Source organism: Chiloscyllium plagiosum, unplaced genomic scaffold, assembly GCF_037043375.1.
Source record: "Chiloscyllium plagiosum isolate Xiang-an unplaced genomic scaffold, Cpla_swu_hap1 HiC_scaffold_35, whole genome shotgun sequence".
Classification (NCBI taxonomy): Eukaryota; Metazoa; Chordata; class Chondrichthyes; order Orectolobiformes; family Hemiscylliidae; genus Chiloscyllium; species Chiloscyllium plagiosum.
This window is the reverse complement of record NW_028270173.1, coordinates 6,708,270-6,720,329: the sequence shown is the minus strand read 5'-3', so window position 1 is coordinate 6,720,329 and position 12,060 is coordinate 6,708,270. Positions and strand designations below refer to the sequence as shown.

The window sequence follows — 12,060 nt, the reverse complement described above, 5'->3', positions numbered from 1 at the left end:
GTGGAATTGCTGAAAGAATTAGCTGGAAACTGAGATATCTTTTCACCCAGTTTGGGTTTCACTGCCTGAAAATGTGGGAGAGACAGAAACCCTTGTCACAGTGTGACAATGCTGTCACTTTAAGAGGTTATTTGTCCTGGCTTTTTTGAAGAGAGGTTGTAAGGCAAAGGTACTGGACTAGCTACTGAAGACCTTGTGAGTAAACAGCTTGGGGGACATTGGGTTTTTTTTACCAGCCTGAATGGGTGTGGCCAGCTCTCCTCTCTCTGGGTTTTGGTTTTTTCAGTTACATTAGAAGATATTAGGGTCTCAAAAGAAACTTCAGTGAACGTCGCTTCACTGCTACTTTCTCTACATCTTCTCGAGATGTTGTTTTTCTCTTTAATTGGAGAACTACATGTGAGAATCCGTGTCTGAATTTTCCATTTTCCAAGGGGTGTGTTTATTGGATTTTCCGACATTGGAACAGTTAATTAGTAATATTCGTTGCATCTATTATTAAGTTATTCTAAATTCCTCTTTCTTTGGTTGTATTTTAATGAAACTGTTTAAATAAGTTGTGCTTTGCTGAACATCGAGTAGTTTGACCAGTTGCATCAGATTTATGGACGGTATGGTGGCTCAGTAGTTAGCACTGCAGCCTCACAGGGTCCTGGGTTTGATTCCAGCCTCAGGTGACTGTCTGTGCGGAGTTTGCACATTCTCCCCATATCTGCGTGGGTTTCCTCTGGGTGCTCCAGTTTCCTCCTACAATCCAAAGATGTACAGGTTCGGTGAATTGCCCATAGTGTTCAGCAATGTGTAGGTTAGGTGCATTAGTCAACGGTAAATGTAGAGTAATAGGGTCAGGGAATGGGTCTGGGTGGGTTACTCTTTGTAGCGTCAGTGTGGATTTGTTTGGCCAAATGGCCTGTTTCTGCACTGTAGGGAGTCTTAAAAAAACATGTTCTTCTAAAGATCTGGTACAGACACTGTGTAATTGCCTTCAAAATAAGAAAAAGTTAGAGTCTGGGCTATCTTCTTAAAATATTTAAAGGGGTTACGGTCTGGTCCATAAAAACAGTCAAAACATTTTCCAAGGCTCCAGAACAGAAGCTGGAAAGTGGGATCCGGACTGATGGCTCTTTATCAGCCAGCACAGATACACTAGGCTGAGCAAACACATTGGAGCAGGAGTAGGCCAGTCAGCCCCTCAGGCCGTGCTGTGCTATTCTAGATCAGGGCTGATCATCTACATCAGTGCCATTTTCCTGCACTATCCCCATAACCCCTTGATGTCATCACTATCTAGAAATCTCTGGATCTGTGTCTTAAACATACTCAGTGACTGAGTTTCCACAGGTCTGTGGGGTGAAGAATTCCAAAATTCACCACCGTCTGAATGGTCTCCCTCTGTGCTGTAAATTTCTGTGTTTCTGTGATTGTTGGTGGTGTTCCTTGTCCCTGATTCATTGGGTTTCTGCTGAATTTAGTTCCCACATGTCCCTCATGTGCCTGATACCACGCTCCCTGCAGTAACAGCTCTGCTCAGAACTCGGTCACAGCAGGACCCACCCAGGAGGACAGCGGGACTCCAGCCTGGGATTATTCACTGTCACAGCAGACTTCTCCAATGGGTTATGGAGCAGTAAAGAGAGGCAGCAGGTCCCTGTCCAAGTGAGGCAGCCTGGCTGGATAAAGGCACAGGCGTGGTCTGAGACAGACATGAGGGGGTTTACACAACAGGAGTGTGAAATGAAAAGGGCCAGATAATGGTGGGAAGGGGGAAAGGCATCGGCAAGGAAGAAAACTTAAAGGATGTGGTTGGAGAGAGTTGGAAGAAGCAGAGAGGAGAGTTTCACTGATGGGACATGGGGGACAAGGAAGGGGGGGAGTTACATATTCAGAGTGAGAAACTGAATTGGATGATGAGGCTGGCCATGGCCAAGCTTCTGGCCATGACCCTCATGTCACCTGATGTGGTTTGGTGTCTAAGTTTACTTCATAACATTCCCGGTAAGGGCCTTCGCAAGTTTTCTGACATTAAAACACTGAATAAATATAAATTTTCATTGTTGTTCTAAAGTGAAAAAATTAATCCAACTGCTAAGTAATTGAAGGGTAATTAGTGAAAGATGGTGAAACCTGAATCTCTGAATGTTCCCTGTTCAGGATTCCATTCTCTGTTTTCATCACCTCCTCTAATCCAATTCTGGCCTCTTGAACACCCCCATTTTAATCACTCCCCCATCGGTGTCGCCACCTTTTGCATTCCAGGCCCTGAGCTTAGAGAGTGTTCTCTCTCAACCTCTCTCTCTCTCTCTCTCTCCCCCTTTCTCTTTCTCTTTCAGGAAAATAAACGTTTCCTCTTTGACCAAGTCTCTGATCATTGTTCTAACATCATCTGATGTGACTCAGTGTCCAATGTAATTGTAGAATATTCCTCTGAAATACCTTATGATGTTTTATTAGATTAAAAGCATTGGATAATTGTCAGTTTTTGTTGTCATTGTAAAAGGTAGCTTTGACTAAAGGAAATCTACCACCCTCTGTCATTGATCAGAAGGAAAAAGATTTACTAAGTAGTTGAATAATAATCATTGTGAGACATGCAAACCTGAGTCTTTGAATGATCCCTGCAGGATTCTGCATTTTATTTTACTCAGTGTCTCCTCACCTTAAACTCTTCAGCAGCTTCTTCCACTGGCAGCACCTCATGGTTTTGATGACTTTTTGAAGACTGGCAAATGTGACAGATGAGTTGATTATCAGTTTTACAGAATAATTTCAGTTTCTCCTTGTGTCGGCTGCATTCCTGCTGAATTTCACCACCTCCACCGCTTTTCACAAATGATTCCACGATGTTGGAGAGAATGCGGTGGGCTCTCAGGGTCCTGGAGGAAGTCTCCTTTCTACAGACAGGACAGCAGGCAGTGTCAGCTTTCTCCCAGTACTGGGTCACACAGGATCGACAGAAGCTGTGATCACAGTCGAGTAAGACAGGATCTTTATACAGATCATGGCAGACAGCACAGGAAAGATCATCTTCCATCGTGAAGGATTAATCTCTGTGCTTTGTGCTCAAAGTAAAATGGTGATCAGTGTTCAGTGAAATACTTTCAGTTTCATTTCCTGATTCCAGCAGCAACATTATAAACAGATTCCAGAAAAAGGCAGGGCAAGGTAGGAAGATAAACAGATCACAGATAAACAAGATTGGTTCATTAATTTTTAACCAGGTGTGGGAAATAAGAAATGTAGTTTTCTGCAGGCGTTATAGAAATGTAATTGTTGTAAGTGCTGGTGGAGTGTAATTTCTGTAGATGGGGGAGGGGTAAGACATTATACAAACGGTCATGGAATTCTTGTAGCATGTAGCATACTTAAGGCTAAGACTTTAATGAATATAAGGGGTCTTTTAAAGAAGTAGTTTTAAAGAAAATAGTTTGAAGCTCGGAAATAACTATGGAGTGTTGTAGCTGACCACAAAAGAAGAAGTAAGGGTGTGAGAGGTAATTTCGGTTTAAACTTTAAGATGTGCCTGGACCACAGACTGATCTATAATAAAAGACAAAACTTTTGTTTCTTTTCTAACAACCATTTTATATACTCAAAAGTAGAATAGTTTAAATTGTGCAGAATGCTGACAATTTGTGAGCGATAGTAAAAACAAGCAGGCTCTTGATTGATGAAGCCATTCACACAGCAGGGAAGGATAAGTCCTTGACTGATAAGACTCCAGGATGGGAGAACGACTTGAGACATCTGTTTCAGATTAAAGCCTTTGTCTGATAAGACTACAGGGTGAGAAAAACAACAAACTTTGGAGACTCTGGAGCCTTTTGTTGCAGACTTTGTGATAAAAATAATGATGTTTTTAAGAATGTGAACCTCATGGCTTGTTGGAGCCAAGGAGAGGAGGGACTTGTGCTATATATAATGGAGACTTTGTAAGCCTCAGGGCGCCTTTTCTTTAAGGGTGCCCGACTCTGCAGACTTGACTTGTTAATAAAACTTTGTTTTCCTGAATTTGTCTAGAGCGATTATTGAGAAGCGATTTTCGTTTCTAACAACTTGGGGGCTCGTCATCCGGGATCAACACTCCGGCCGCAAGGGGAGTTGAGGAAGGATATCGGAGAAGGTGCACCCTGCTGAGTTCAGCAGTCCCTGATTCCTTGCTTGTCGCCCCACGCGGTTTGAGCGAGTGATATCCGGGAGGCTCAGGAAAACAAAGGAGGGGTGTACCCGAGGCAGTGGGGACGGTTAACGATCGAGTAATTTCGGTGCACCGAACCCAGGTAAGAAAAAACTTGCGGGGACCGTGTTTCCGGAGGACTGGGTACCTACGGGGTGCCTGTGGATTTTTTCTACAGAGACGTGGGACTCAGGAATCTAGAGACCGGGGCTCGCCTGTGAGGGATTTTGCAGAGACAGTGTTTGAGGAGGAACGTGTACCTACGGGGTGCCTGTGATTTGTGTCACAGAGACGTAGGACACAGGAATCCAAAGACCGGGGGTGCCTGCAAAGGAACCTGGGCGATCACGGGACTGAAGGTCCGGGAATTGGCTACATTGTGATAGATTATCACGGGAAAAATACGAAGTCCTCGGAAATGGGAAATAAGGGATCTAAGGTGATTAAGGGAAAGGTAGGCTTAAACAGGGACAATGACACATACCCCGGGGTACCTGACGATAGTCCGTTAGGGAAAATGCTAAATAATTGGGATCAGGGTGGAAGAAAGGGAAAATCTAAAAGGAAGATGGTAAAATACTGTCAAAAGTGGTCCCAGAAACCTATTCAGGGCGACTCAGTGTGGTGGCCTAGATTCGGTACTGACGAAGACTGGGTCCGGCAAGCCCTCATTTTATATGTCAATTCAAAACCTGATGTTAATCTGGAAGAAAGTGATTATGCCCTTTGTTGGCTGCCGGTTACGATATCTTGCCAAATGCAGGTAACTAATAAAGACTCGAAAGGGCAGAAAGAATGGGACCCTTTAGATCACTTACCGCCGCCCTACGTGACCCCGTCTGCCCCACAGAATGTTCCTTCGGGTGACGACGATTCAGGGGAAGGGGAAGAAAATGGGGAGGAACCACCAGGTGCCTCAGGAGTACAGACTAGATCTCAAGCTGAAAAGAGTCACAGACGGAACTCTGTCCCGATTGCAAGAATGAATCCACTCCGGGAAGTGCCCATGGGAGGCGAGGAAGGAAGGACGGGTTATGTGAACGTTCCCTTGACGAGTACTGAAGTACGGAATTTCAGGAGGGAGATGAAGGGTCTACTAGAGGACCCCATGGGACTTGCTGAACAATTGGATCAGTTCCTGGGTCCGAATACTTACACGTGGGAAGAGATGTGTTCCATCATGAAAACATTGTTCTCTAGCCAGGAGCGTCAGATGATACGACAAGCTGCGCTCTTGGTCTGGGTGAGAGAGGGGGGAGAAGGAGGGGAGCAGAAGTTTCCCCTCACCGACCCCGAGTGGGATAAGAACACGGAGGGAGGACGGCGCAACATGAGAGACATGCGGGAATATTGGATAAAAGGAATAAAACACGCAGCCCCGAAGGGGCACAATTTTACCAAGGCCTTTGGTAATCATCAAAACCCGGAGGAAACCCTACGGACTTCCTAGACAGGATTAGGAAGAATTTGCAGCAGTTTGCTGGGGTGGACCCTGAGACGGACGTGGTGCAACAACTCATACGGGTAGAGTTTGTATCAAAAGCCTGGCCGGACATACGAAAGAAGTTGGAGAAAATGGATGATTGGGATAGTAAATCTTTAAGTTAATTACTATGGGAGGCACAAAAGGTGTTTGTGAGAAGGGACGATGAGAAGCAAAAGAAGGCGACAAAGATAATGATGCAAACGGTGCAACAAATGACAGCTGGAAGGAGGGAAAAGGGAGAGCCGTGGCAGAAACAGGAAAGGGGAGAGTCGTGGCAAGAGCAGAGGAAAAGAGAACCATGGCCGGAACAAAGGAAGAGTGGAGGAACGCGAGACCGCGACAGGGAAACGAAGAGGACACTCAGATGTTACTATTGTAATGAAAAGGGACATTTTAAACGGGAGTGCTCCCGCTACAAGCAGGAGGTGAGGTCGTACGCCCTGATGGAGGAAGATTAGGGAGGTCGGGGGTTCCTACCCTTGGGGCAAAAGGACTATCGACAGGAACCCCTGGTAAACTTGAAAGTAGGGCCCCAAGGATCGGAGATCACATTTATGGTGGACTCGGGAGCCGAAAGATCAAGTATAATCCAAATACCCCCCGGCGCCCGAGCAGGAAGAACAGTTATGGGGGTATCTGGAATTGGAGGACAGAAATTACAAGTCCCAGTGGTGGAGGACGTGGAAATTGGATATGAAAACAGAACTACTAAACGAGACCTCCTTCTACTGCCATCGGCGGGGTTTAATTTGTTAGGAAGAGACTTGCAGGTCAAACTAGGGATCGGAACGGTACCAAGTAACGGGGAAATGGTGGTAAGGTTGTTCGCCCTCACCGAAGAAGATGATCAACAAATAGACCCGGAAGTTTGGTACCGAGAGGGGAACAGAGGGGGTCTAAACATCAAACCTCTCCAAATCACCATGTTACCAGGAAGAGGCCCGGTAAGAAGGAAACAATACCCGATTGCTATGGAAGGACGGGAGGGGTTACAACCTGTGATAGAAAGATTAATCACAGATGGACTACTGGAGGAATGCATGTCCCCTTTCAATACTCCAATACTCCCTGTGAGGAAGCCGGACGGGACATATAGGCTGGTGCAAGATCTGCGGGGGTTGAATGAAGTAGTCCAGGCTAGATACCCGGTGGTACCTAATCCCTACACGTTAATGAGTAAAATTCCCCCCGAACATGAATGGTTCAACGTAATAGATCTGAAGGATGCTTTCTGGAGTTGCCCCCTTGACGAAGAAAGTCGGAACCTTTTTGCCTTTGAATGGGAGAATCCCTTCACAGGACGAAAGCGACAGTTAAGATGGACGGTCTTGCCGCAGGGATTCACGGAGTCACCCAATTTGTTTGGACAAATACTGGAGCAGATCTTAGGAGGATTTCAGTGTAACGCGGAGAATCAATTGCTCCAATATCTCGATGATCTCTTACTCTCAGGACCAAGAGAAGAGGAGGTACGAGCAGACACCGTTGCCCTGTTGAACTTCCTGGGGAAACAGGGTCTACGCGTCTCCAGGACAAAACTCCAGTTTGTGGAGCGAGAAGTAAGATATCTGGGCCATCAAGTCAGTAAGGGGCACCGCCGTATCACGCCAGAACGAATATCAGGAATTACGGGTATGCCAATACCCAGGACGAAGAAGGAAGTCAGACAATTCCTGGGACTAGTAGGGTATTGCCGGATATGGATTGAAAGTTACACCACTTTAGTAAAATTTTTGTACGACAAACTGGGACAAGAAGGACAAAAGGTGGACTGGTCAGATGAGGAGGAGCAGCGATTTAATATTATTAAAAATAAACTGATTCGAGCTCCGGTATTGGCTTTACCCACCCTGAAGGAACCGTTCCAGTTATATGTTAATAGCGCCGGCGGAATTGCCCAGGGTGTGCTTACTCAGCTGCGGGCAGGGAAACGTCAGCCGGTTGCATTTTTGTCAAAAATGTTAGACCCTGTGTCATGTGGATGGCCGACCTGTATACAGGCAGTGGCAGCTACGGCAATGTTAGTAGAAGAGGCCCGAAAACTTACCTTTGGAGGAAGGATCACAGTATACTCCCCACATTCGGTTAGTGCCATACTGGCTCAGAAGGCTCACCGCTGGTTAACAGACTCTCGCATCCTAAAGTATGAGACGATTTTGATGACCGGGAACGATCTCAATTTTGCAAAAGATCTCAGTTGCAACCCAGCCCAGTTTCTGTACGGACGTCCTGCAGACGGGGAACAGGAGCATGATTGTGTGGAATTTGTGGACTTGCAGACCAAAAGCCGAGAGGACCTGCAAGAAGCCCCGCTGGGTGAGGGACAGGAACTGTATATCGACGGGTCCTCCCGGTGCATCAGTGGAGTACGATACAGTGGCTATGCTGTTATAGATGGTGCAACGAAACGGACGATCGAGTCCGGACGACTGCCCGGGAAGTGGTCAGCCCAATCCTGTGAGTTGTACGCCCTCCAGAGGGCCCTGAAGTTGTTGGAAGGGAAAGTGGGGACCATATATACTGACTCAAAGTATGCATACGGAGTCGTTCATACTTTCGGGAAAATCTGGAAAGAGCGAGGATTGATAACTTCCCAGGGAAAAGAATTAGCTCACGAACAAATGATCAGCCTAACGTTGGAAGCCCTGGCGTTACCTACGGAACTTGCAGTAGTCCATGTACCCGGTCACCAGAAGGGGTCGACACCGGAAGCGGTGGGAAACCGGCTGGCAGACGAGGAAGCCAAGCGGGCAGCGGTCGAAAAATCCGTCCAATTGTTAACGTTAATACCGTTGAGGGAAGGGCTCGCTAAACAACCCGTCTTCACCCAGGGGGAGATTGATAAAATGGATCAATTGGGTGCCCGGCTAGATACTAACGGGAAGTGGACGGTTCCTGATGGGAGACAAGTACTGAACAAACAGATCACCCGGGGTATTCTGCACCGATTACACCATCAGACCCACTGGGGGGTGCAAGCCATGTGTGACACAATCCTGAGAGACTATGTATGCAGGGGGATATACACATTAGCCCAACAAGAGGTAGTCGGATGCCCCACTTGCCGGCGTATTAATCAGAAAGCCATGCGTTCTATGCCAGCTGGTGGTCAGCCCCTAGCGATTAGGCCATTTCAGAGGATCCAAGTCGACTTTACAGAATTACCCCCAGTACAGAGATGGAAATATCTGCTAATAATAGTAGACCATTTCACTGGGTAGAGGCTTTCCCAACTGCCAAAGACGATGCACCAACCGTGGCCCGACTGTTGTTAGAGAACATAATCCCGAGATATGGCATAATGGAATCTATTGACTCCGATTGCGGGACGCATTTTATTTCTAAGCTACACCATTTGATCTGTAATGCCCTGGGCATCCAATGGAAATTCCACACACCCTGGCATCCTCAGAGTTCGGGTCGAGTTGAGAGAATGAATGGCACGCTCAAGACCCAATTGACTAAGCTGATGTTAGAAACTAAGTTACCCTGGCCAAAGTGCCTGCCCATTGCCCTAATGAGGATACGTACGGCACCTCGCCGAGATGTCGGGGTTTCCCCCTATGAAATGCTGTTCGGATTACCGTAATGGAGTAAGGTTGATGGATGTCCCACTCTACAAGGGGGGGATGTATTTATCCGAACCTATTTACTGGCCTTATCCCGTTCTTTTGCAGAACTCCGGAGGAAAGGTCTCCTGGCTCAGACTCCGCCGCTCGACTTCCTCCTGCATAAGGTGGAGCCCGGAGATTGGATACTTGTTAAAACCTGGAAGGCCGAAAAGCTCCAGCCGCGGTGGGAAGGACCGTTCCTGGTTCTGTTAACAACTGAGGCAGCTGTTCGGACGAAAGAAAAAGGGTGGTCCACGCATCAAGGATAAAGGGGCCTGTTCCGCCTGAAGAAGAAAGCACCTGGACATGCGAGCAAGGGGACAAGCCGTTGTCGGTAAAACTGAAAAGACAGCAATAATGAACTCTACTTGGACTGTATTGGTGGGGATATTGATCAGTTTACTCCTGTATGTGGGGGAGGGTGAGGGGAAATGTGACAAATGTCGAAATACAGTAAGACTTGGGATTCGAATCTATTCGGGATCATTTGTGTCCCATTCCTATGTGGACGATAGGTGTTACGATGTGAGTGCACGCCATGAATGTTGGAAGGATGGGAGACCCTATTATCAGGTATATAATAAAGGATACGGTGGCAAAATCCATGGATGCCCTATAAATGACCGCTGGGTGTGTATTAGCAAAACTGGGAGGTGGGACCTATCCTCCGTGTTGCTCAGGGAGCAGGTTGACAGAGTCAAGGAGACCAAGATACAGATCCCTGATCGGGGGTTGGGGAAAGAGCAAGACCGTCAGGGAATGGTCGTGCTCCCTAAAGTGCCATCTGTATACGAAGAGGTAGAAGGACAGATTGAACTCCCTGATGTTACACAAAACCTGTTTATTGATCTCACCTCTAGAATAGCCACTGTTTTAAATGTTAGCAATTGCTGGGTCTGTGGGGGGCCGCATATGTCGGAACAATGGCCGTGGACTGGTCAAAGCTTAGACATAGGGGAATTGCTGCAAACCACTTGGACTCATGACAACGACAGAAAAAGCCAGGGGTGGAGACTGACAAACAGCCCTGAGGGCCAGTTCTGTATTGAAGGCAAGGGGACCGTGAAGGTAGGGATTAGCCCCTGTCAGAATATATTGGATGCAACCACGCGAGTATGGTGGCCTGAGAATATTGCTTGGTACATTGCACACCGAGATCATCAAAATTGCATTCGGTTACGTTCTGATTCCTCCTCTTACGAGCTAAGTGCTGACCCTTCCGATGGCATGAAAAGAGTGTGGAGCGGTGGTTGTCAGGGGAATCAATGCTGGAATAATCCTGTCCAGACTCTGCCACGGGGTCAACAATCCGAATACTGGAATTGCAGTGGTCCTGGTCCTTATGAGGGCGTCCCTGGGGTAAAGGAGTTGTGGGATGACGTTGTGAGGCAGGGAGGGCCTGCTCCAGATGGCCTATTTTGGATATGCGGTAATCAGGCATACTCCAAACTGCCCATGGGATGGGCTGGGGTATGCTTCCTGGGTCTAATACGACCTGCGTTCTTCCTATTACCCCGGGAGGAAGGCGATGATTTGGGAGTTAAACTCTTTGACTCCCTGCGTAGGTCGCCAAGGGATATCCAAGTCGGTGATTGGGGGGATGAGTGGCCACCGGCCCGGATTATTGAATACTATGGGCCGGCTACTTGGGCACAGGACGGATCATGGGGATATCGCACTCCTATCTATATGCTAAATCGAATTATCAGGCTCCAAGCAGTCGTAGAGGTCATTACTAACCGGACTGCCCTGGCCCTAGAGCTGTTGGCTCAGCAGCAGGATCAGATGAGGGCTGCTATATATCAAAACCAACTTGCCTTGGATTATCTGTTGGCCTCGGAGGGGGGTGTGTGCGGGAAATTTAACCTGACAAACTGCTGTCTAGAAATTGACGATAATGGTAAAGCGGTTTTGAAAATTTCCGATGAAATTCGGAGATTGGCCCATGTGCCAGTACAATCTTGGCGTCCTCTTAGTGGCATCGGATGGTGGGATGGTCTCCTAGGTGGTAGCTGGTGGCGCACGGCGTTGCTGGTGGTTGGGGGAGGCATGATTCTTCTTCTCGTATTACCCTGCCTAACTCCCTGTATTCAGTTTTTAATTCAGAAAAATATTTCCCGACTCCAGGCAGTGGTGGTTCCACAACATGGGACACGGGAACTTAAAGTGATGTTGCTGCGAAAGACCAAGGATTTCCCGGGCCCTTGAGGGAAGGGGGGGCTTATCTGGGTCAGGCACATCTTAAAGAAGAAAAGGGTGGAATTGTGAGAGGTAATTTCGGTTTAAACTTTAAGATGTGCCTGGACCACAGACTGATCTATAATAAAAGACAAAAACTTTTGTTTCTTTTCTAACAACCATTTTATATACTCAAAAGTAGAGTAGTTTAAATTGTGCAGAATGCTGACAATTTGTGAGCGATAGTCAAAACAAGCAGGCTCTTGATTAATGAAGCCATTCACACAGCTGTGAAGGATGAGTCCTTGACTGATAAGACTCCAGGATGGGGGAACAACTTGAGACATCTGTTTCAAATTAAAGCCTTTGACTGATAAGACTACAGGGTGAGAAAAACAACAAACTTTGGAGACTCTGGAGCCTTTTGTTGCAGACTTTGTGATAAAAATAATGATGTTTTTAAGAATGTGAACCTCATGGCTTGTTGGAGCCAAGGAGAGGAGGGACTTGTGCTATATATAATGGAGACTTTGTAAGCCTCAGGGCGCCTTTTCTTTAAGGGTGCCCGACTCTGCAGACTTGACTTGTTAATAAAACTTTGTTTTCCTGAA

The 12,060-nt window shown here is 46.9% G+C and overlaps 2 protein-coding genes across 9 annotated transcripts in view; one reads left to right on the top strand and one right to left on the bottom strand.

Annotated features, from left to right (window-relative positions):
- The window catches only part of LOC148140004 (zinc-binding protein A33-like), a 27,302-nt gene extending 24,244 nt beyond the window's left edge, over window positions 1-3,058 (bottom strand). Inside the window, exon 1 of one of the 3 annotated variants that reach the window (XR_015752999.1) lies at window positions 2,657-3,031. Coding sequence is in view for 2 of the 3 variants with exons in the window: in XM_087979172.1 (XP_087835298.1) it covers window positions 2,657-3,031 (375 nt within the window). In the remaining variant the exon portion in view is untranslated. Of the gene's footprint in view, window positions 1-2,656 lie in introns of all 3 variants that reach the window. The other 2 variants (XM_087979172.1, XM_087979174.1) reach the window with 2 other exon arrangements.
- LOC148140003 (endogenous retrovirus group 3 member 1 Env polyprotein-like) lies at window positions 3,028-12,060 on the top strand. 6 transcript variants are annotated; one of them, XM_087979170.1, is made up of 3 exons: window positions 3,028-3,162; window positions 4,018-4,277; window positions 9,338-12,060. In XM_087979170.1, exon 3 carries the CDS (start codon window positions 9,578-9,580, stop codon window positions 11,477-11,479), a length of 1,902 nt encoding a protein of 633 aa, XP_087835296.1. In that variant the 5' UTR covers window positions 3,028-3,162; window positions 4,018-4,277; window positions 9,338-9,577; the 3' UTR covers window positions 11,480-12,060. The 6 variants fall into 6 exon arrangements, with proteins under 6 accessions (XP_087835296.1, XP_087835294.1, XP_087835297.1 ...); XM_087979168.1 differs by lacking the exon at window positions 3,028-3,162 and adding an exon at window positions 3,352-3,491; XM_087979167.1 differs by lacking the exon at window positions 3,028-3,162 and adding an exon at window positions 3,497-3,783.